At 42.0% G+C, this 22177-nt stretch overlaps 1 protein-coding gene across 2 annotated transcripts in view; it reads left to right on the forward strand.

Annotated features, from left to right (window-relative positions):
- The window catches only part of brip1 (BRCA1 interacting helicase 1), a 329036-nt gene that overhangs the window by 47045 nt on the left and 259814 nt on the right, over positions 1-22177 (forward strand). For both annotated transcript variants that reach the window (XM_072469931.1, XM_072469933.1), the window contains exon 7: positions 17192-17473. In XM_072469931.1, the coding sequence (XP_072326032.1) occupies positions 17192-17473 (282 nt within the window). The remainder of the gene's footprint in view (positions 1-17191; positions 17474-22177) is intronic.

Raw genomic sequence — 22177 nt, forward strand, 5'->3', positions numbered from 1 at the left:
TGACATTTGGAGTGATCGAGCCAGATGATGCTGATTTTACAAATGGCTTTTTCTTTATTCTTTCACTGGCAAGGCTGGCATTTCTTGTCCAAATCTAATTGCCCTTGAATTGAGTGGCTTGCTAGGCCATTTTAGAGGGCAGTTAAGAGTCAAGCATATTACTGTGAGTCTGGAGTCACACATTGGCTGGACCAGGTAAGGATGGCAGATATATTCTTCCTTAAAGGGTATTAGTGAACCAAAGTGATATTTATAACAATTGATTATAGTTTTGTGGCCATAATTACTGAGACTAGTTTTATATTCTTGATTTATTCACTGAATTCAAATTCCAGCAAAGTGCCATGGTGGAATTTGAATCCTATGTCCCAAGAGCATTAGACTTGGCCTCTAGATTACTAGTCCAGCAACACTATCACTATGCCACTGTCTCCCCTTAAAGGCACCACCGCCAATGATGGAATAATTAAAATCAGGGGTGCTCAAGAAGTCATTTTGAAGAGCACAGATCTTTTTGGGGATTGATCGAGTCCCACATCAGGATTTAAGAGCACACAAATCAAGGCTGATAGTCCATTGCAGTACTGAGGAAGTGCTGCATTGTCTATGAGTTTTATGTGGCATTTTTTATTTGAGAATGGTGCAAAGAAGATTTACCAGGATGTTGCCTGGAATGGAGAGTAGGTCTTACGAGGAAAGGTTGAGGGTGCTAGGCCTTTTCTCATTAGAGCGGAGAAGGATGAGGGGCGACTTGATAGAGGTTTATAAGATGATCAGGGGAATAGATAGAGTAGACAGTCAGAGACTTTTTCCCCAGGTGGAACACACCATTACAAGGGGACATAAATTTAAGGTGAAAGGTGGAAGATATAGGAGGGATATCAGAGGTAGGTTCTTTACCCAGAGAGTAGTGGGGGCATGGAATGCACTGCCTGTGGAAGTAGTTGAGTCGGAAACATTAGGGACCTTCAAGCAGCTGTTGGATAGGTACATGGATTACGGGAAAATGATATAGTGTAGATTTATTTGTTCTTAAGGGCAGCACGGTAGCATTGTGGATAGCACAATTGCTTCACAGATCCATGGTCCCAGGTTCGATTCCGGCTTGGGTCATTGTCTGTGCGGAGTCTGCACGTCCTCCCCGTGTCTGCGTGGGTTTCCTCCGGGTGCTCCGGTTTCCTCCCACAGTCCAAAGATGTGCGGGTTAGGTGAATTGGCCAATGATAAATTGCCCTTAATGTCCAAATTGCCCTTGGTGTTGGGTGGAGGTGTTGAGTTTGGGTAGGGTGCTCTTTCCAAGAGCTGGTGCAGACTCAAAGGGCCGAATGGCCTCCTTCTGCACTGTAAATTCAATGATAATCTATGATTAATCTAGGACAAAGGTTCGGCACAACATCGTGGGCCGAAGGGCCTGTTCTGTGCTGTATTTTCTATGTTCTATTAAACCGAGGCAGTGTCCCTTAGGTGGAAGTAAAAGATTGCGTGCCACTATTTTGAAGGAGCTATTCCTGATCTGCTGGCCAATATTTGTTCCTCAATCAACATCACAAAAAACAGATTATCTGCTCATTATCACATTACTGTTTATGGGTGCTTGCTGAGTGCCGATCCGCATGAGCATTTCCTACAATACAGCAGTGCATTGTACATTTTAAAAAGCACTTTGTTGGCTAAAAAGCAGTTTTGGATGTCTTGTGGTATCAAGTAATTCTTTCGCTTGAAGTTGATTACAGAGATAGGGAGGGGCGAGGCTGTGGACGGATTGGAAGACAATGGTAACTTTAAAATTGAGCTGTTGCTGAACTAGGAACCCATGTAGGTCATCAAGAACAGGAGTAATGGCTGAATGGTGCAAGTTAGGACCCAGGCATTAGCTTTGGGTGACCTCAGGTTTATGTAGGGTAGATGTGTGAGACAAGCCAGCAGTGCATTGGAATTGTCAAGTCTGGAGATAGTAAAGGCTGATGGTTTCAGCAGCGGTGGAACAGAAACTAACAATGCAGTCGATGTTGGTCGATAAATCCTCAGCTTTGTAGACCTAGAATGGATAATTAGAAATCGGAACACTCTGTCTATGAGCCGTTTTGAAAACTTTTCTCCATGTAATTGAGTATTAATGGATTGTCTGGCAATAACTCAACTTACACTTGTGAGATTGATGATTTGCTTCATGTTGAACTGCCAGGAATTTGTCCTGAATGTAGCTGTGTAAATATATATAAAATATATAGCAGCAGTAAAGTTCCAACGTGCTATGAGCTTGAATAGTAAGATAAGAGTTTGTGTCAGTGACAAAATAGTGCATTGAGCTCCACTTTCACTCTTGGTATGAAGGCGATATTAAAGAGAGGCTAAAATGCTTCCCCACAGAGTAGGAGTGGCTGGTTGCAATGTAGCATTGGTGTAGATGCAAAATAACAACACATATCACACTTAATGTATCAAGGTGCTTCATGTCACACTGAACCACATGAGACCATATTACAATAGATGACCAAAAGATGGGTCAAAGAGATAGGTGTTAATGAGAGCCTTGAAGGAGGAAAACGGTTGAGAGTTGTAGGAAGGAAGTTTTAGAGCTTCGAGTCTGGGCAACTGAAGTCATGTGATGAATGGTGAAGAAATTAAAGCCGGGGATGTTCAAGATGCCAGAATTTGATGAGTGCGCATATGTCGGAGGATTGTGGGGCGGGAGGAGATGACATAACATTTCAAAATGGCATTGAAAGGAAAACTAAATATGTTGCAAAGACATGCAAGTTGGGTGGATTGGCCATGCTAAATTGGTTTAGTGTCCAAAAAGGTTAGGAGGGGTTATTGGGTTGGGGGGGATAGGGTGGCAGTGAGGGCTTAAATGGGTCGGTGCGGACTCGATGGGCCGAATGGTCTCCTTCTGCACTGTATATTCTATGTTGCTGTACATGCAAAACGTAGTTACACAATTTCTGCAAGGAGCTATGATGTAAATGAGAGCATCCCTATTTAATATCCGACCACGTCAAAAAAATATGTACATCAATTGTGCAGTAATCACTGAAGAACTTCCATTAATTTCCATGACACAATTTTGAGAACTAATTTCATGTGTTCTCTAGAATCTTAGTCAAAGAGAAAGGGATGTTTGTGGTCAAGTTTCTGAAATATCATTCCATCAATTTATAATATAGCAAACAATTGTCTATATTTGGAATGTGCTCTTTAAGTGCTATTTATAGTACTCCTTCATGTAGCAGTTTCTTACTGCATACTAATTACAGAAGTATTTTAAGCATTCAATCCTATCTGAGTTTGACTAAAAATTCCAACATCAATTTTGTGAACTTAAACTGATGAACAGTGTGGAAAATACCGGGCAACACAACAATGCAGATGATTCAATGGGACATGTATTAGATTGTGAAAAAAAAACATGACGCAAAGGAATCTTTATTTGAAAAGATTTTGTTTTGTAAGAAATGGGAAACTGGCAATGAAAGAATACTGCAGGTGGTCAAGAAAAACACCATTATCCAAGTTTCATCATCTAGATTAAATATTGTGAAAGCCACGGCACCACCTGTGATTTGGCATAGTGATCAGTTGACCTTACTGGATTTAGATGGTGGCTTTCCATCATGATTACTCCAATGCAGAAAATGCAACTGCTATCTTTGGGTGAAACAGTATGGTGTAAGGTATTAAAAGCTCAGAAGATCGCTAATCGCTACTAATCCATAAGCAGCATTGAAAAACAAAAGAGATTACAAAATAATTTCCGATTTAAATTCCTGGAATGAACTCTATTTGCGTTTGCTATTATACTTTAGTTTGTCTGTGGATTGATGATAATTGAAATATTTACAAAGACTGGACAGAAGTTGACCATGCACTTGTGCTTTTCTCTTTAATTTTCTTACATTTATATTTTCTGGGTGGCATGGTGACAGAGTGGTTAGCACTGCTGTCTCACTGCACCAGGGACCTGGGTTCGATACCGATCTTGGGTGACTTCGGTTTGTATGTTTCCCCGTGTCTGTGTGGTTCTCCCTGTGTCTGCATGAGTTTCCCAAGTGCTCCGGTTTGCTCCCACAGTCCATAGATGCGGAGGTTAGGTTGATTGGCTATGCTAAAATTTCCCCTTAGTGTCCAAAGATGTAGGTTAGATGGAGTTATGGGGTTACGGGGATAGGGTGGACGAGTGGACCTGGGTAGAGTGCTCTTTGGGAGGGTTGGTGCAGACTTGATGGACCGAATGGCCTTCTGCACTGTAGGGATTCTACATTGCGTTATCACCGCTTGGCATGGTGATTAATGTCTCAAACACAACTGTTCTGAGTTTTTTTAAAAATCATCTATTTTTAATGTAATTAATTATATTTCTTCAGGCAATTAATAATTTCTTGGCTGAAAAAATTAGCAAGAGGATGCCTCAGGTTTTTGAGATGTCGACAGGTTTACCATTTGCTGATTTTTTTTCTCTCTTCTTCCTAACTTTTGCTTTCGGAAGCATATAGTCTTGTTTGGTCCTTATCTTTGACAACAAGGGAAACATTTAAAACTTTAGCATTGTTCCTAAATATTTTGGTAACATTGGCTGCCTCAATTGCTCTGCACCCCTCAACCACTCTTTTTGATTCTGCTGCACTCGTTTCTCTAAGGTGCAATGCTGACTTTGTCGTTAAACTCTCCACAAATGCTGCCTGATCTGCATATTTACAATATTTTCAGTTTTTATTTCAGATTTCCAGCATCTGCAATATTTTGATTTTGCTTTGTCATTTAAATTTACTAACAAAGGTATTGGTGTTGTTCGGCAATTAGACTTCCGGAAACTGAACGCTAACTCTCCGACACATCCTTCTGTCTCCAATTAAGGGGCAATTTAGTGTGGCCAATTCACCTAGCCTGCACATCTTTGGATTGTGGGGGTGAAACCCACGCAAACACGGGGAGAATGTGCAAACTCCACACGGACAGTGACCCAGAGCCGGGATAGAACCTGGGGTCTCGGCGCCGTGAGGCTGCAGGGCTAACTCACCACTTTAACAATTTTTAATTGTCTTCTTTTCACCAAGAGCATCCAATCCCTCATATCTCCATAGTCAATCGGGATGGCCTATGGGGGATCTCAACTTTCACCCTGTACAGAGGCCCAGTCAATTTTCATTCATCACCACCACTACCTACTTCCACCTGGCTGAGTTTGTTCTTCCATAAATCAATTTCCCTTTGACTCTACTCTCTCCAAGTAAAATATATTGTTATGAGAACTCACTTGTCCTGTCTGTGTTTACCTTTTTGGAGGATACACGGAATGCTTTTCATTCCAGTTCCACTTGTGTGGCCTCCTTCACCCCCTGATCTAATACATTTTTCATTGTATTTGTGCTGATTCCTGCTCTCACCCCAAACTGTAAAGCTATCATCTTTGCTTCAAATATCCATCTCTCCCTCATTTGCATGGTCAATCTCTGACTCTTTCCTTCCTCAACTTCTCTTTCTCCAGTTCTGGAACGAGGTTATCAACAACATCTACTATAAATTCTCTAACTCACACAGCTGCTTTGACTATCCTTAATCCCACCCGCTTCTTGTAGAAATTTATTCCATTCTTCTAGTTTCTCTGTTTCCGTTGTATCTGTTCTGCTGATGACATTTTCCACATCATTCGTTGATAGGTTTCCATCATTCTCATCCGAGGATATATTTACTTTGGTTGACAGGGCACTCAACTCTGCACTTCAATCTGCACCCTTCCCATCCCTTATGGAGCCACAATAGGGTTCTGCTTGTCCTCACCGTACTACTCATCAGTGTCCACATTCAATGAATCATACTCCACTATCTCCAGCATGGTGCAACCACCAAACAACAACCACAACCACCATCCTTTTTGCTATGTATGTTTTGTGAGGGCCACGAAGAATCCAGCATGAGTTTTAAGGATACAAAGTAATAACATTTATTTACAATAACATATATATATATAACAGCAGCAGCAACTTCCCTTCCTGCTGGTTCCTAAACTGGCCAGCTTTATTTATACTAGGAGTTTACTAATGGTTTCTCCGCCCCCATTGGGGAAGCTCATACTCCCACAGGATTGTGGGATTGTCATTAGTCCCCAGCCAATGGTAAGTAGGCACGTTATAACATCCCTCCCCCCCCCAAAGTCCAAGGAATCCACCGAAGACCCTGGCAAAGAAGGGTGTCGGACTCGTTTTGCCGCAGGCCGGACACCATTTGCACACGGGCGCTGGATCAGGCGGCGTGTAACGAGACGGAGACCGGTGATTCCGTGATGAACGGCGCAACGGTTGTACATCCACGGCCCGTGGACCCAAAGATTCGCCCTCTGATGCATCCTGTGTCTCCATCTCGGAGTCAGAGTCTGCTGCCTCCGTCATGTCAGCGTCTCTATTCCATTCTCGTCACCAGTTTTGTGAGGGCCACGAAGAATCCAGCACGAGTTTTAAGGATACAAAGTAATAACATTTATTTACAATAACATATATATATATAACAGCAGCAGCAACTTCCCTTGCTGCACACTTCCTGCTGGTTCCTAAACTGGCCAGCTTTATTTATACTAGGAGTTTACTAATGGTTTCTCTGCCCCCCTCATTGGGGAAGCTCATACTCCCACAGGATTGTGGGGTTGTCATTAGTCCCCAGCCAATGGTAAGTAGGCAGGTTATAACAGTATGATTCCAAACGGTGGAGAATTCCCCCCCCCCGATTCCCATTGACTTCAAGGAGCCCTGGAAAAACTGGAGTCAGTGGGAATCGAGCGTGGGCGAGATGTGTGGGAAACTATCCACTTGTTGGAGTCACTCCTAGCACAAAGAAAAATGATGGTTATTGGTCGGTCATCTCAGTCCTAGGACATTGCTGCAGTGGTTCTTCAGGGTAGTGTCCTCGGTCCAACCATCTTTAGCTGCTTCATCAATAATCTTTTCTCTATCATGAGGTCAGAAGTGGGGATACTCCCTGATGATTGCAGAGTGTTCAGCACCATTTGGCAACCTCTGGATCAGCCATATAAATGCTGTGGCTACAAGAGCAGGTCAGTGGCTGGGGATTCTGCAGCAAGTAACTCACCTCCTGACTCCCCAAAACCTGTCCATATCTCCAAGGCACAAGTCAAGAGTGTGATGGAATATTCTCCACTTTCCTGGAAGAGCGCAGCTCCAACAACAGTCATGAAGCTGACAACATTTGGGGTAAAGCAGCCTGCTTGATTGGCACCCCATTGACCACCTTAACCATTCACTTGTTCTACCACTGATGCACAGTGTGTACCATCTGCAAGATGCAACGCAGAAACTCAGCAAAGGTCCTTCGACAGCACATTCCAAGTCCGCAACCTCTACCACCAAGAAGGTAAAGGGTAGCAGGTGTGTGGGAACACAACCACATGGAAGTTCCCTTAAAGTCACACACCATCCTGACTTGGAACAATATTGCCATTGCTTCACTGTCGCTGGGTCAAAATTCTGGAACTCATTTCCAAACAGCATTGTGGGTGTACCTACACCACATGGACTGCAGCAGTTCAAGAAGATGCCTCACCACCATCATCTCAAGGACAATTATGGATAGGCAATAAATGCTAACCAGTAGTACACATACCATGTAAAAGAATTAAAAAATATATATCTTCCATTCACACATCTTTCAGTATTCTGAAGGGGCTATTCTATCTGCAACACTCTGGTGCACGTTTAATCACCCCAACACCCATTCCCTTTTCATGGCACCTTCCAATGCAAATGTAGGAGATGGAATGCCTGTACTTTCAACTCTCTCCCCACGATCCAGGGCCCCAAACACTCCTTCCACTTGAAACTTTGATTTATTTGCACTTTCAATTTAGAAAGCTATATTCTCTGCACAGGAAACTAGTTCTTCCACATTGGGGGCGGCCAAAGATGTGCAGGTTAGGTGGATTGGCCATGATCAATGCACAGGGTTATGGGGGAGTGGGCATGGGTAGAGTGCTCTTCTAGAGGGTCGGTGCAGAGTCGATGGGCCGATTGGCTTCCTGCACTGTAGGGATTCTATGAGATGATGATTAGGTGACTGCTTTGTTGAGCACCACTGTTCAGTCTGCAAGTATGCCCCTGAGCTTTCAACCGCTAACCAATTTAATTTTTACACAATTTCCATTTCAGGAGAGAATGGAGGAGAGGACGTTCCTTAATAGATGTTAATTGATTTTGAGCTTTGATCCTTCAGCTCTGAAATTACATTCCAAATTCTGATTTAACGTCACTGGCCTGAAACATTGACTCAGTTTCAGTTTCTACAGTGCTGCCAGGCCTGCAGAGTATTTCCAGCATTTTCTATTTTTTCATTCCAGTCTAAAAACCTGTCTAAATGTGTCCACCTTCAGTATCATATATCTTTTCATCCTTCTTTCCTGAGAAAATCCCTCGAGTTTTTCTTCATAGTTTAGCACCTTAAGCCCAGAATGATCATCTTTTTTTTGAACTCTCGCCAATGCTTCAGTGCCCTTTTTATACGAGAATCAAAACTACACAGTATTTGTTGGTGTTGGTGTATATAAAAAATACTTCTGACATGCAATGAAGCGCAATATAATCATAGAAATTTACAGGGAAATCATTCAGCAAATTATATCTTTGCCAGGCAAAACACAAATATTCAACTCAATCTCACATTTGTTCTGTATATGGTACTTCAAGTGCATATCCAAGTACTTTTAAAATGAGATGACGGCTTCTGCTTCTACCAGCCTTTCCGGCAATAAGATCTGGATACCTCACCCACCCAGGGTGAAATAAATTAACTCTCCTCTAATTCTCCTAATTAATTTAAATCCATGGTTTAAATGATTACTGAACTCTGCTAACAGAAATATCTAGTCCCTTCATAATTTCATATAGCATAATTAAATCTTTCCTTGGGTTCCTCTGTTCCAAAAAAAAAACCTATCCACTCTTTCCTCACACCTAAAATTCTCCACTCCTGGCAACTTCCCCATGTCCTCTATACCTTTCTAGTGCAAGCGTATCTCCCTATAATGCGGTGACCAGAACTGTATGTAGTAGTCCAGCTGTGGCATGTTTTATACAATTCTTATAAACCTCCCTGCTCTTGAACACACAGCCTCTAGTATTAAAGAAAAGGAACCCCTGTGGCGCCTTAACCACCTTATCGACCTGTCCTGCTACCTTGGGGATCTGTGGACATTCATTCTAAGCTCTCTCTGGTCCTCTACACCCAGTATCCTGCCATTAATTTCCTTACCTTGTTTTCCCTCACCAATTGCATAACCTAACTTTGACGTAGTCATTGATCATTCTGTTCTCTCAATTCTATTGATGCTTTATTTCATGGATGTTTTGTATCTGGCAATATGCTTTGAGTTTGGTTATGCGTCAACAGATTAATCTGCAGCAATGGCCCTCGACAACACAAAACATCTTTAGACAGAAGAATTCAGTTGCAGTTTGATATAAATGGAGTGAATGGCTTGTTAGGCCATTGCAGCTTTCAGTTAAGCATCAACCACATTTCTTTTTTTCCCTTTATTTTTTAAATTTAGAGTACCCAATTCATTTTTTTCCAATTAAGGGGCAATTTAGCGTGTTCAATCCACCTACCTTGCACATCTTTGGGTTGTGGGGGCGAAACCCACGCAAACATGGGGAGAATGTGCAAACCCTACATGGACAGTGACCCAGAGCCGAGATCGAACCTGGGACCTCAGCGCCGTGAGACTGCAGTGCTACCACTGCGCCATCGTGCTGCCCACCAACCAGATTTCTGAAGGTCTGGAGCCATGTGCAGGCCAAGAATGCAGATTTTCTTCTCTGAAGGACATTAGGGAGCCAGGTGGGTTTTTATAATAGTTTGGTAGTGTCATGTTCATCAATAGTCTCTCATAGCTTTCTCACTTGCTGCTTTTCTGTCCACCCAAAGAATCCCATTGATACGGCATCTTTCTGCAGTTTATATCTTTCTGCCTTACAAGTGACCACTGGGTCAATTTTTGTATCGTCTGCGACCTTTTTAATCATGCCCTCTTAACGTGGGGCATAATCATTGTGTTCCAGACTTACCGCATCCCTAGCCAAGCAGTTCCAGTACAGTTACAACACTGGCATCCATCCGGCAATGTGGAAAATTGCCCAGGTGTGTCCTGTACACAGGAAACAGGACAAACCCAACCCAACCAATTACCACCCTATCAGTTTACTCTCCATCATCAATAAAGTGATGGAAGGAGTCATCAACAGTGCCATCAAGTGGCACTTACTCAGCAATAACCTGCTCACTGACGCTCAGTTTGGGTTCCTCCAGGGTCACTCTGCTCTTGACCTCATTGCAGCCTTGATTCAAACATGGACAAAAGAGCTGAATGTAAGGTGAGAGTGACTGCCCTTGGCATCAAGGCAGCATTTAACCGAGTATGGCATCAAGGAACCCTGTCAAAACTGGAGTCAGTGGGAATCGGGGGAAAACTCTTGGAGTCCTACCTGACACAAAGGAAGATGGTTGTGGTGTTTGAAGGTCAATCATCTCAATTCCAGGAGTTCCTCAGGGTAGTGTCCATCTTCAGCTGTTTCATCATTGACCTCCCTTCCATCATCAGGTCAGAAGTGGGGATATTCGCAGATGTTCAGCATCATTTGTGACTCAGCTAATGAAGCAGTCCATATTCAAATGCAGCAAAACCTGGACAATATCCAGGCTTGTGCTTGCAAGTGGCAAGCTATATTCATGCCACACAAGTGCAAGGCAATGACCATCCTGTGACATTCAATGGCATTACCATCGCTAAATCCACCACAATCAACATCCTGGGGGTTACTATTGATTAGAAGTTGTAATGGACTAGCTATATTAATACTGTGGCCACCAGAGTAGGTCAAAGGCTAGGAATCCTTCGGCGGGTAACTCGCCTCCTGACACCCAAAGCCTGTCCACCATCTACAAGGCTCAAGTCAGGAGTGTAATGGAATACTCTCCACTTGCCTGGATGAGTGCAGCTCCAGCAACACTAAAGAAGCTCAACATCATCCAAGACAAAGCAGCCCACTTGATTGGCATCCCTTCCACAAGCATTCACACCCTCCGCTACCGATGAACAGTGGCAGCAGTGTGTACCATCTACATGATGCACTGCAGGAACTCACCAAGGCTCCTTAGACAGCACCTTCCAAACCCACGACTTCCACCATCTAGAAGGACAAGAGCAGCAGATACCTGGGTATCCCACCACGAGGAGGTTCCCTCCAAGTCGCTCACCACCCTGACTTGGAAATATATCTCCGTTCCTTCACTGGGCCCAAATCCTGGAACTTCCTCCTTAACAACACTGTGGGTGTACCTACACCTCGGGGACTGCAGCAGCTCAAGAGGCAACTCACCCCCACCTTCTGAAGGCCACCATGGATGGGCAATAAATGCTGGCCTAGCCAGCGATGCCCACATCTTATTAAAAAATGTATTTAAAAATAAAATCAGGAAATTATACCACCTAACACCGAGCCCTGAGGAACCTTGTCTTATGATTCATTCTACAACTGGCTTCATTTTAATGCAGATAATATTGTGTTCCGTATACATGAAGCATACTTAACAGGCCAAATAACCAGCAATTTCATGGTCTTGGAAACCGGCAGTGTTAAGCAGACACTTATTTGAAACCAAACATCACTGGTGAAATATCTCATCAGGCTTAATTGTCTTTGGCAAGATATTATGCTATAGAAAATAGTCTTTAATCCTTATTTTATTGTCAAGATATGAAGTGTGAAATACTGAAAATTTGGTTTCTGATTATCAAAAGAAAATGAAATAAATGGAATTGGCAGGGCTGTAATATCATACACGCTAAATATTAATTCTCTGTTTTATAGAAGAACAAAGAAATGTTTTTAGTCTGTTTAATAATAAATAGACTGACTTGCCACTACAGTAATCCCTCCCATGGATTAAGCATGCAGTATTTCTGGCGTTGAAGGCTTTTCCACATCATTGACGTCAGTGTCACTCAAGAAGATCTGGGATTGAAAGCATAATTTTTTTTTTAAAGCATGTGATTAAATCAGTCGTTGGATGGACTGTCTACTCAGCAGAAGATGCCTGGATGATGCAGAGAGCCCGAGAAATGGAGAAAATTATGGATTTGGTAGACTGTATATTAAACATAACCAAAAGCGAAAGGAACGTTTTTGATGGAATTTTCAACATTATATTTTGTAGCATTGTACTGGGACCGTTTTTTTTACCCTTGGGTGATTCGAAGGTCTTTGCAAATAGTTTTGACATTATTAAGGAATTTAAACATAACTTAAATTGAGAAATCATTTGATTCTGAAGTTCTGTGCGGTCAAATGAAGTTGATTCAATGCATTGTTTGTGGTAACTTTTTAACTACCATGTTATCAGATTCATACCTGAGCTGTGGACTCTGAGCAAATAGGGGGCTCAAAGGCATTCTGTAGTTTTCATTACAAGCTACACGTATTACTATATGGGCACACCATGTTCAACATCACCGCACATATAGCTTGCATCCATGTGTCACCTGTTTCCTGCTTTGCTGCTGACAAGAGTTCCATTCATAATTCTTCTTTTTATCCTTTCAATGAATAAGTAATTATTCAATATGAGGCAGGACATTTCGATCAGGCTATTTAGTGTACCTGTGTAGTGTAACACAATCTGCTGTTATTGGCAACCTGAGAGGAGAATGTTAGAGTTCCTGCACTGATGTAACATTAGCTACTTTGAACGGCTGTTTATTTGGCACATCACTGAATCTTTTATTCCAATAACTGACAGCACAGGATGGGTCACATTTACCCCTATTCTTTCATGTATTGTAATATTTAATGGCAGACACGATTGAGTGGAATAGTGGGTAATTTGAACTTGATTTTCCACAGATCAGAGGCTAAAAAACAAGTTGATCCTTAGTATTGTGGCATAACCCAAACAGTGCCTTCGCATTTGTTGCTGGAGGGTGATCGTACTGGTTTAAGTTAAAAGGGAGGAGTGTTTCTTTCTGTTTTAATATGGTCTGGCTGGAAGTGGATGGTATAGAACAGCAACAGGATAAATCTTTGAATGCAATAGCTTGAATGTTTTCGTCACTCTTTTTCTCAGAAGTTTCTTCAAAAAATATGGTTAACCAACAATAAAGGTGAAATATTAACTAAGTTAATATTTAGTCCAATTTGTTACAAGATTGAAGGATATTTTGTGTGTTTCAGGATCAAGGTTTGGGAGAATTACACTGTGCTGTAAATTGGGAGCTGCTCTCGTGTTTAGTTGGAGGATTGCAAATATAGGGATTAGCTTCCTACTTTTACTCTCTAGATAAGTTTGCAGAATGGGATCCATCCAGTGCAAAGAGAACTGGATGTCTATCTGAGACTGCACACCAATATTGTACAAGAGTTATAAATCTTATAGTTCAGGCTGATTGAGTGCTCTGTTCTTTCAGCATTATAAACTATTCTGCAAATATCTCCAGTTAATTGATATGATCGATCTATTGTGTGGTACCTTAAAAAAGGAATTTGAACTTGGTCAAAGATGTTGTCTACAATGAACTAAAATTAGTTTTAAAATGCAAGGAGTAAAGTTGTAATTTTAACTGAAAATGTTAGGAAATAAATGTACTCATTTGTTTTGTTTCAATTCTATCTCGTATTTTTTCTCATTGCCTATTCCAAATTGAGAAAATTGATACAGACGTGAATAATGAAATAATGTATTAAACCATTAATTATAGTTGATAATTAACTATGAAAGCATTAAAACTCCTTGAAAACAATTTATGGTTGACAAAAATCTTGGGATTTATGATGCAAAACCCCTTGGCTTGAAAAGAAAAATTCAGTGAAGGATCTTGCTCTGGATGAAAAGTCAATGTGCACAATGTTCCCTACATCTGAATCGTCATTCAGTATCCCAGTTTAGACTCATGAAGAATGGCAACTTGGCAAAGAACACTTGAGCTTTGCCCTTTCTTGCACTTGCTCCATGCTTTCATCTACTTCTCCCTGCCTCTCTCATTTTATGTTCAGCCTTTACATCTCTTTATCTATCCTTCTCTCACTCTCACGCTCTCACAAACTGTTATCCCAACTAAAGACAACCTCCACAAAGTTGTGAGGCAAGTATAGTAACTTTCCCATTGAAATTGTAGCAGTTTTCTTTTTAGCCTTTACTAAAATGGAAAGCCTGCAGAAGAAACTGTTTGCATATGACTTGGACAATAAGAGGAATGGAATATATTGCAAAGATGCCTGGAAACAAGAGTGTCACCAGTAGGAATGTGCACTGGAGTTCTTTGAGGAGACTACAGATCTGCTGGATAAGTCTGAGGCAGTGGCTAGCTATCTGAATTTCAGGATGACATTGGTATTATCGTACATTACACCTTAAAATGTCTAAATATTAGGCTGGATTGATGCTTGACTGAAAAATAGACAATGGGTGGTGACATGTATGGAGCCTGCGGGAGTGGAAAATAATTGCCAGTGTATTCATTGGGCAGCTAATAGTGTATAGGTGGTTTAAGAATAGAGGCAGAAACTATTTTCTAAATGGGAAAAGGCTTCGAAAATCTGAAGCACAAAGGGACTTCAGAGAATCCTGAATTAGGACTCCTAAGGTTAACATGCAAGTTCAGCTGGCAGTTAGGAAAGCAAATGCAATGTTAACATTCATTTTGAGAGGGCTAGATTACAAGAGTAAGGATGTACTGCTAAGGCTGTGAAAGGCTCTGGTCAGACCCCTTTTGGAATATTCTGAACAGTTTTGGACCCCGTATCTAAGAAAGGATGTGCTGGCCTTGAGGGAGTCCAGAGGAGGTTCACATGATCCCGGAGTGAAGGGCTTGTCATATAAGGAGCGGTTGTGGACTCTGGGTCTGTACTCAACAGAGTTTAGAAGGATGAGGGGGTCCTCGTTGAAACTTACAGAATACTGAGAGGCCTAGATAGAGAGGACGTGGAGAAGATTTTAAAAGAAAATATAGTTTTTAAAGATATGATTCTAACATGCTGATTCCTAAACCGGTGGATTCCTAAGGGGTCGTTGTCCATCTTTAGGTTTTACTTTCTGGAGATGGTGGTAGAGCAGTTAGATCGAGGCAAGTTCTTCTTTTAGATACAGAGAGGAATCAGGGACTTAGAAAACCATTAGAAGTGAAAGGTATTGTGATGATGATGGGAAATATAAGCAACTTCAAATTGCAGGATAGATTACCATTTGGCATGGTAGAACATAACGTTTTTTTTGTTTTAAATGAACTGGATGAATTTCAATTTTTAAAACATACTTCATTTTTAGTTGCAGCATCATAGTAAGAAAACAAATAGTATTCAAGGGACAGGCTAGATATACCAATGGCCTTCTGTCCAAAGCATTATTATGTACTGCTGTTTGTTTTGATAATCCTGCCATGGTGATGGCATTATGGTATTGTCGCTGGACTAGCAATCCAGAGACCCAGGGTAATGCTCTGGGTACATGATTTCGAATCTCACCATGGCAGATTGAGACGAATGGAGGATTTTAGGAATATTGGCTTCTAAATATCGACACATTTAGGGGTTAAAAGCCTGGGGTTATAGTGTGTTTGACTGCAGCAGTCATGTTTTTAAAAAGGCTTTTGTTTTACTTTTATGAAAACAGCAGATGAAATTGACCAGAGGAATGTGGTTTAACTGGGGAAGTCCTTGGGGAGTTAAAGTGCTTTTGCAGCCTGCAGAGAGAACTTGCTTTTTCAGCTTGGGGAGATGAGTTCATTGCTGGGTGGGGCCCAGGAATGCAGAGAGGCAGTTGGTTTTGGAGATGCTTTCGGAGAGAGAGGAGCTTAATACTGATCTGTCTGACCCCAAGTCTACAATTCTCTCTCAATAGGGTAGTTATAAAAGAGTAATAATATGCAAAGCAGAGCAGTCTTATCTGGGGACCAGGAAAAAGCTAAAACACGGCAGGTGAATCAGCTTTTTGAAGACATTCAGCCAGAGTCTGAAGGGGTTCTAACAGAACCCAAATCTGTTTCATAAAGCAGGTATTACTCCAGGCCATGCTAATTTTAAGATAGATTGAGAGCTGTATGTTTCTTATTGTTTAATGGGAAATTGAATAGTAGAGTTAAGGGGTAACTATAAGCAGTTCTTTTCAGGTGTGAAGTTTAATAATGTACTCAAAATAAAGTTTTGTTTAAGTAATACCAAAGTCCTATTTTTTCATGTAATCACTCCTGTAGCGAATCATTCTTTCCGCACAGTCTTACAAATAAACTCAAATATTGGGGTTTTGCTACAATATCCTAGCCACTTTTGGGGTCTGGTCTGGGATCGTAATAAGATGGTGAAATTTGAATTCAATTTTTGAAAATTGTGGTGGAGTGGTACTGTTGCTGGATCAATAAACCAGAGACCCAGGGAATGCTCTGGGGATCCGGGTTCAAATACCACAACTGCAGATGGTGGAATTAGAATTCAATAAAAACCTGGAATTAAAGTCGAATGATGACCATGAAACCATTGTCGATTATCGTAAAAACCCATTGGTTTCACTAATGGCCTTTAGGGAAGGAAATCTGCCGTCCTTACCTGGTCTGGCCTACATGTGACTCCAGATCACAGCAATGTGATTCTTAACTTCCCCCTCAAGAGCAATTAGGAATGGGCAATAAATGCTGGCACAGTCTGCGACGCCCATGTCCCATAAACAAATAAAAGAAAAATGACCATGAAACCATTGTTGAATGTCTTAAATACCAATCTGGTTCGCTAATTTCCTTTAGGGAAGGAAATCTGACATCCTGACCAGATCTGGCCGACATGTGACTCCAGATCCTCAGAAATGTGTTTTTTTTCTAATAATGCAGCTTAGACCCCATGAAGACAAATGTAGGAGGTAATGATCCGTATAATTCATATGAGTAGAGATTCGTGATTGACCATTTGCTTCTTGTGAGATCTTAAATTCTCACTATTTTGGACAGCTATATGTTGGTTTGCAATGTTTTACTTTCAGTTTAGACAATTGATATAGTTTTATATCTGTCTGATGAATGCAGTATATAAAAACTAACAACATTCTAATTATATTTAAAATATTAATGTAATGTAATAGTCACATTTTGCACTACAAATTATTTCTAATAAATTAAGTAGTATTGAATTATTTGCTTACTTTCCTTTGAAAGGTGTCCAGCCCCTGTACCCTGTGTACTTGTATGAATTCAAAGAAAAGTGATGAAGATGGTGCAAAAGGGAAGAATAATGGGAAGACTCAAGTCCCAAAGATATTTTTTGGGACTCGCACACACAAGCAAATAACGCAAATCACTCATGAACTGCGGCGTACAAATTACTCATATGTTCGAATGACCATCCTGTCTAGCAGAGATCACACCTGTGTTCACCCTGAGGTGTCAAACAGCTACAACAGGAACGAGAAATGCAAGGAGCTACTAGAAGGAAAAGATGTAAGTAATATTTACTCAGTTCTCTGTTATTTTAATGTTTTTATTGGGTTTTGCATTCGAGGTCTGGATCGTTCTCTCCCGACTTTTACTATTCCTACTATTTTCCGGTTCCGTGGCTGGTTCGAAGGCATTTACTTGGGCGTTTGTTAATTTGGGGTGATGGTGGGTTTATTTTTTTGTTACTTTGATATCCGATTTACGGGTTAAATGGGCCTAAATTGAAGTTCCCAAGGGAGAGCCAGATTTTGTGTGACCGTTCAGCACATCGTCGCCACCGGAAGTCCAGTTCTCTTTGTTGACCAGCCTGGCATAAGATATCTTGGACAGTCACCTTCCTTAATATAAGATGCGAAGTGGAGATGGAAATTGCAGATGTTTTGTTCAATATCATTGCTTATCAGAAATGCAGCAATTTACTTGCATGTCTGATGAGAAATTAGGTCATATTAGAAACTCAGCTGCTTCATTTTTGACCTTGATTAATGCAAACTAGTTCTCCTGTCAAATATTTATATTTCTGCTTGCTGTGCAGGAACTGATAGAATAGTCATTTTGTGTGCATTTATTTTGGATGTGAAGTAGGAATTTGAGCCATTTGTAGTTCTGAATGACAGTCAAGAGATATTTAGAAAAACTTGATCCAACAACATCAACTTTGAAGAAATCATATTGGTGATCACTGAATTTTACAGTAAAGTTGAGGGGAATATTAATTTTGCTCGTGAACTGTTTAATTATAATTTAATGGGAACAGGTCCTGATTATTATTGTAATTTTCTTTTGCACTTGGTGCTGCAAATAATTCCTGTACGCTGAAACAGTTGCAGCAGAATATCAGGAAATCGACAATATTTAGTTATTGGTGTTGGGTGGAGGTGTTGAGTTTGGGTAGGGTGCTCTTTCCAAGAGCCGGTGCAGACTCAAAGGGCCGAATGGCCTCCTTCTGCACTGTAAATTCAATGATAATCTATGATTAATCTAGGACAAAGGTTCGGCTCAACATCGTGGGCCGAAGGGCCTGTTCTGTGCTGTATTTTCTATGTTCTATGTTTAAACTAAATTTTCAAATTAGAGACATACTTATTTGCTTGTACACTAACAATTTAGAGCACATACCTGATGTGCGAGCTGGACTTTGAGGCAGTTCTTTAAGTTTATGCTGATGACTTACTTCTCAATGAGAATGATCCCTCTGATTTGCAGAGGATGCGTGAGCATTGGCAGTTGCGCTCTGCAGCAACCTCTGTAAGTATCAACTGGACTGGGTGCATTGATTCAATGGTAGACGTGAAAGATAGACTCCCTGTTTGAATATCTCTGCTTTTAACTGGAGCACCACATATCTGATGTATCTGGAAATCTACCTAAACCCCACAGAGAATGACTGGCTCAAATTGGATAGAACTGAAGACAAAAGCAACTGCTCACCTCGGATGTTAATGAGGTTGCTCTGAATGTTTTCCTTCTGGGGCAGAGTGTCAGTCGCAAACTACCTGGTGGCTGCTACAATTTAATACTGGTTTGCTACTCTGATTCTTTCCCCCTGAATTTATTACAAGGAGGCAGAAGACATAGATTTGTTAAGGAAAGCACCAAGTCCCTGACTGAATTCTGAGTGCCCTGCTCTGAGAGTGGTCAGGCACTCAGGTGGCCGCCTGCTGCCTTTAGCTTCTGTACAGATACCATTTTACATTGAGGATCCTCTAAAGTGGCTTGTGCTGTGTTATGGTGGCCGTGATAGACACCGGGGGATCATCAGTAGATCTACCTGCGGACTTTGTGGAATATGAACTTCCCTATTGAGTGGGTGGAAGCTTGCCCAATCGAAAACGAGCAGCGTGAGTTCAGTGCTTCAACCCGGGACAGTATTCTGTAGGTCCCCGGGCTTGGACTTGTGTACTATAAGCCGTGGCCTTTTCTGTTATGTAAATAAAAGGGTATGGTGTAGGAAGACTGGACTTGGTGAGATTATTACATTGGCGACAAGGAGTTTTCTTTCTCCGAGCAATCTTCATCGTCGAGAACAAGCGGCTTCTCTGGTAAAAGAAAACAAAAAGCCTCCCTTCGGTGAACTTGAACCCTGTGATGTAAGTGCAGAAGACTGGAACAATGCATGGAGTGCACGTTTTACTTCTTCCGGGCTAATAAAGGAGATGAGAAACAAAGTCGTCTTACTGCCAGTCTGCAGGATCCTGACGTTCAGCGTAATGAAAAAGTTGACCTAGCCAGATGCCCCTGACCTGAAGAGTTAAGTGACCTACTTGGGCTATCAGGTGGATAAAAAAGGTTTTTATCCGGCAGAGGACAAGGCGAAGACCATCACTAGCCAAATCACTGAGTGTCTTTATGACAGAGACAGATAGGTTCTTGATTAATAAAGGGATCAGGGGTTATGGGGAGAAGGCAGGAGACTGGGGATGAGACAAATATCAGCAATGAATGAATGGCAGAGCAGACTCGATTGGCCGAGAGGCCTAATTCTGCTCCTATGTCTTATGGTCTTATCAAGAAACACCATGGAGTTAAATCCTTCCTGGAATTAGTAAATTATTGCAAAACATTTATCCTGAAGTTGACCTCCCTACCCCTTTGCTTATGGAAGTACCAAAGATGAATACCAGAAGTCCTGGATTCCGATAAACGGCACTGCCTTCGCCAGTAGTGAATTAAATTAAACAACAATTATTGTCATCCAATCTATTGGCTCATTTTGGCCCTAAGAAGGAACTCGTTTTGACATATGATGCGTCCCCTTACGGGGTTGGGGTGGTACTTTCACGCTGCTGGAAAGACTGAATGGAAAAGCCTATCTCATACGAATCCAGGACCCTTTCGGATGCTGAGCGGCGGTATTCTCAAATTGAGAAAGAGGGCTTGCCGGTTGTGTTTAGTGTAAAACAAATTCCACCAATGTGTCTACGATACCGTGGGCAGCACGGTAGCATTGTGGATAGCACAATTGCTTCACAGCTCCAGGGTCCCAGGTTCGATTCCGGCTTGGGTCACTGTCTGTGCGGAGTCTGCACATCCTCCCTGTGTGCGTGTGGATTTCCTCCGGGTGCTCCGGTTTCCTCCCACAGTCCAAAGATGTGCAGGTTAGGTGGATTGGCCATGATAAATTGTCCTTAGTGTCCAAAATTGCCCTTAGTGTTGGGTGGGGTTACTGGGTTATGGGGGCAGGGTTGTGGTGTTGACCTTGGGTAGGGTGCTCTTTCCAAGAGCCGGTGCAGACTCGATGGGCCGAATGGCCTCCTGCACTGTAAATTCTATGATCTATGATTTGTTTGGAATTAGTAACCAACCACAAGCTCTTGATGGGATTTTCTAATGAGAACAAGGCAATTCCCCCTTTTGCCTCCACTCAGGTACTGCATTGGGCCCTGTTATTAGAGCGAATGAATACCTTTTTAGAGCACCGCCCTGGAACCTGGATAGCAACTCCGACATGTTGAGTTGCCTCCGCTGTCCACAAGCCCGGCTTCTTTACCAGCATTGGAAGAGGCCGTGATGATCTTAAATTATCTTAGAGACTTTGCCGGTGCCAATTAAGCCCGGGAAGCACAAAGATCCAACTCTGTCTAAACTAAAGTACATGATCCTGAATGGTGGATTCCGAGGACAACTCTCCAAAGAAATGAAATTATCTTGAGTAAGAAGACAAGCTCAGTATTGAGGACGGTATCATTCTCCGGAGGTCCTGAATAGTGTCCCTCACCCGTCCTGAATAGTTGTCCCTCACCCAGGCCAGCATGCAATACTTATGAAACTACGTAATTGCCACCCTGGAGTATTGAAAATCAAAATGCTCATCAGGAGCTACATCTGGCGGCCCGGCCTCGATTCAGACATCACTGACTTGGTGCGATCTATGCCAGGAGCATAAATATTCCCTCCCTCAACCACCCTACATCAATGGGAGTCGCCTGGCAGGCCATGGGTGCAAATCCACGTGGCCTTGGCTGCGCTTTTTAAGGGTTCCATGTTTTTGATCTTGGTAGATGCACACTCCAAATGGTTGGAGATACACCGCATGAGCTCCACTACCTCCCATGCTACAATCGAGAAATTATGACAGAGATTTTGCACACATGGAATACCAGAAGTCCTGGATTCCATGGACTGCCTTTGCCAGTAGTGAGTTCCAAAACCTCATGCTATCCAATGGCGCCAGATACATCAGAACAGCATCTTTATAACCTGTCGTCAAATGGACTGGCAGAACGGGTGGTGCAGACTTTTAAAACTGGCATGAAGATACAACCTGCGACATCGATGGATGATTTTTATCCATCTATAGGACCACTCCTCACATGAAAACAGGAATTGCCCAGCAGAACTGTTAATGAGAAGGTGAATTTGTACAGGATTAAGCCAACTATTCCCAAATCTGGCAGGGAGGGTAGTATCCCAACAAGAGAACCAGAACAGAAACTATGACTCTGCAAGAACAGAAAGAACATTTGAAACATGTGATTGGGTTGACGCGAGGAACTTCGGACATGATCCCAGCTGGGTCTCTGGGGTCATAAATGATAAAACGGGGCCGGTGTCATGCAAGGTGATGTACGGTCATAAAGAAACACCTGGACCACTTCAGAGGCAGGGAATCCGCCCCTGAGCAAGCCTCGCTGCAGGCCATAGAGGTGGCCTTGACTGACACAGACCAATCGTCAAGCAGAAACAGGGACTTTCTTGCAGTGGAGA

The sequence above is a fragment of the Scyliorhinus torazame genome, chromosome 12 (genome assembly GCF_047496885.1).
Source record: "Scyliorhinus torazame isolate Kashiwa2021f chromosome 12, sScyTor2.1, whole genome shotgun sequence".
NCBI lineage: Eukaryota > Metazoa > Chordata > Chondrichthyes > Carcharhiniformes > Scyliorhinidae > Scyliorhinus > Scyliorhinus torazame.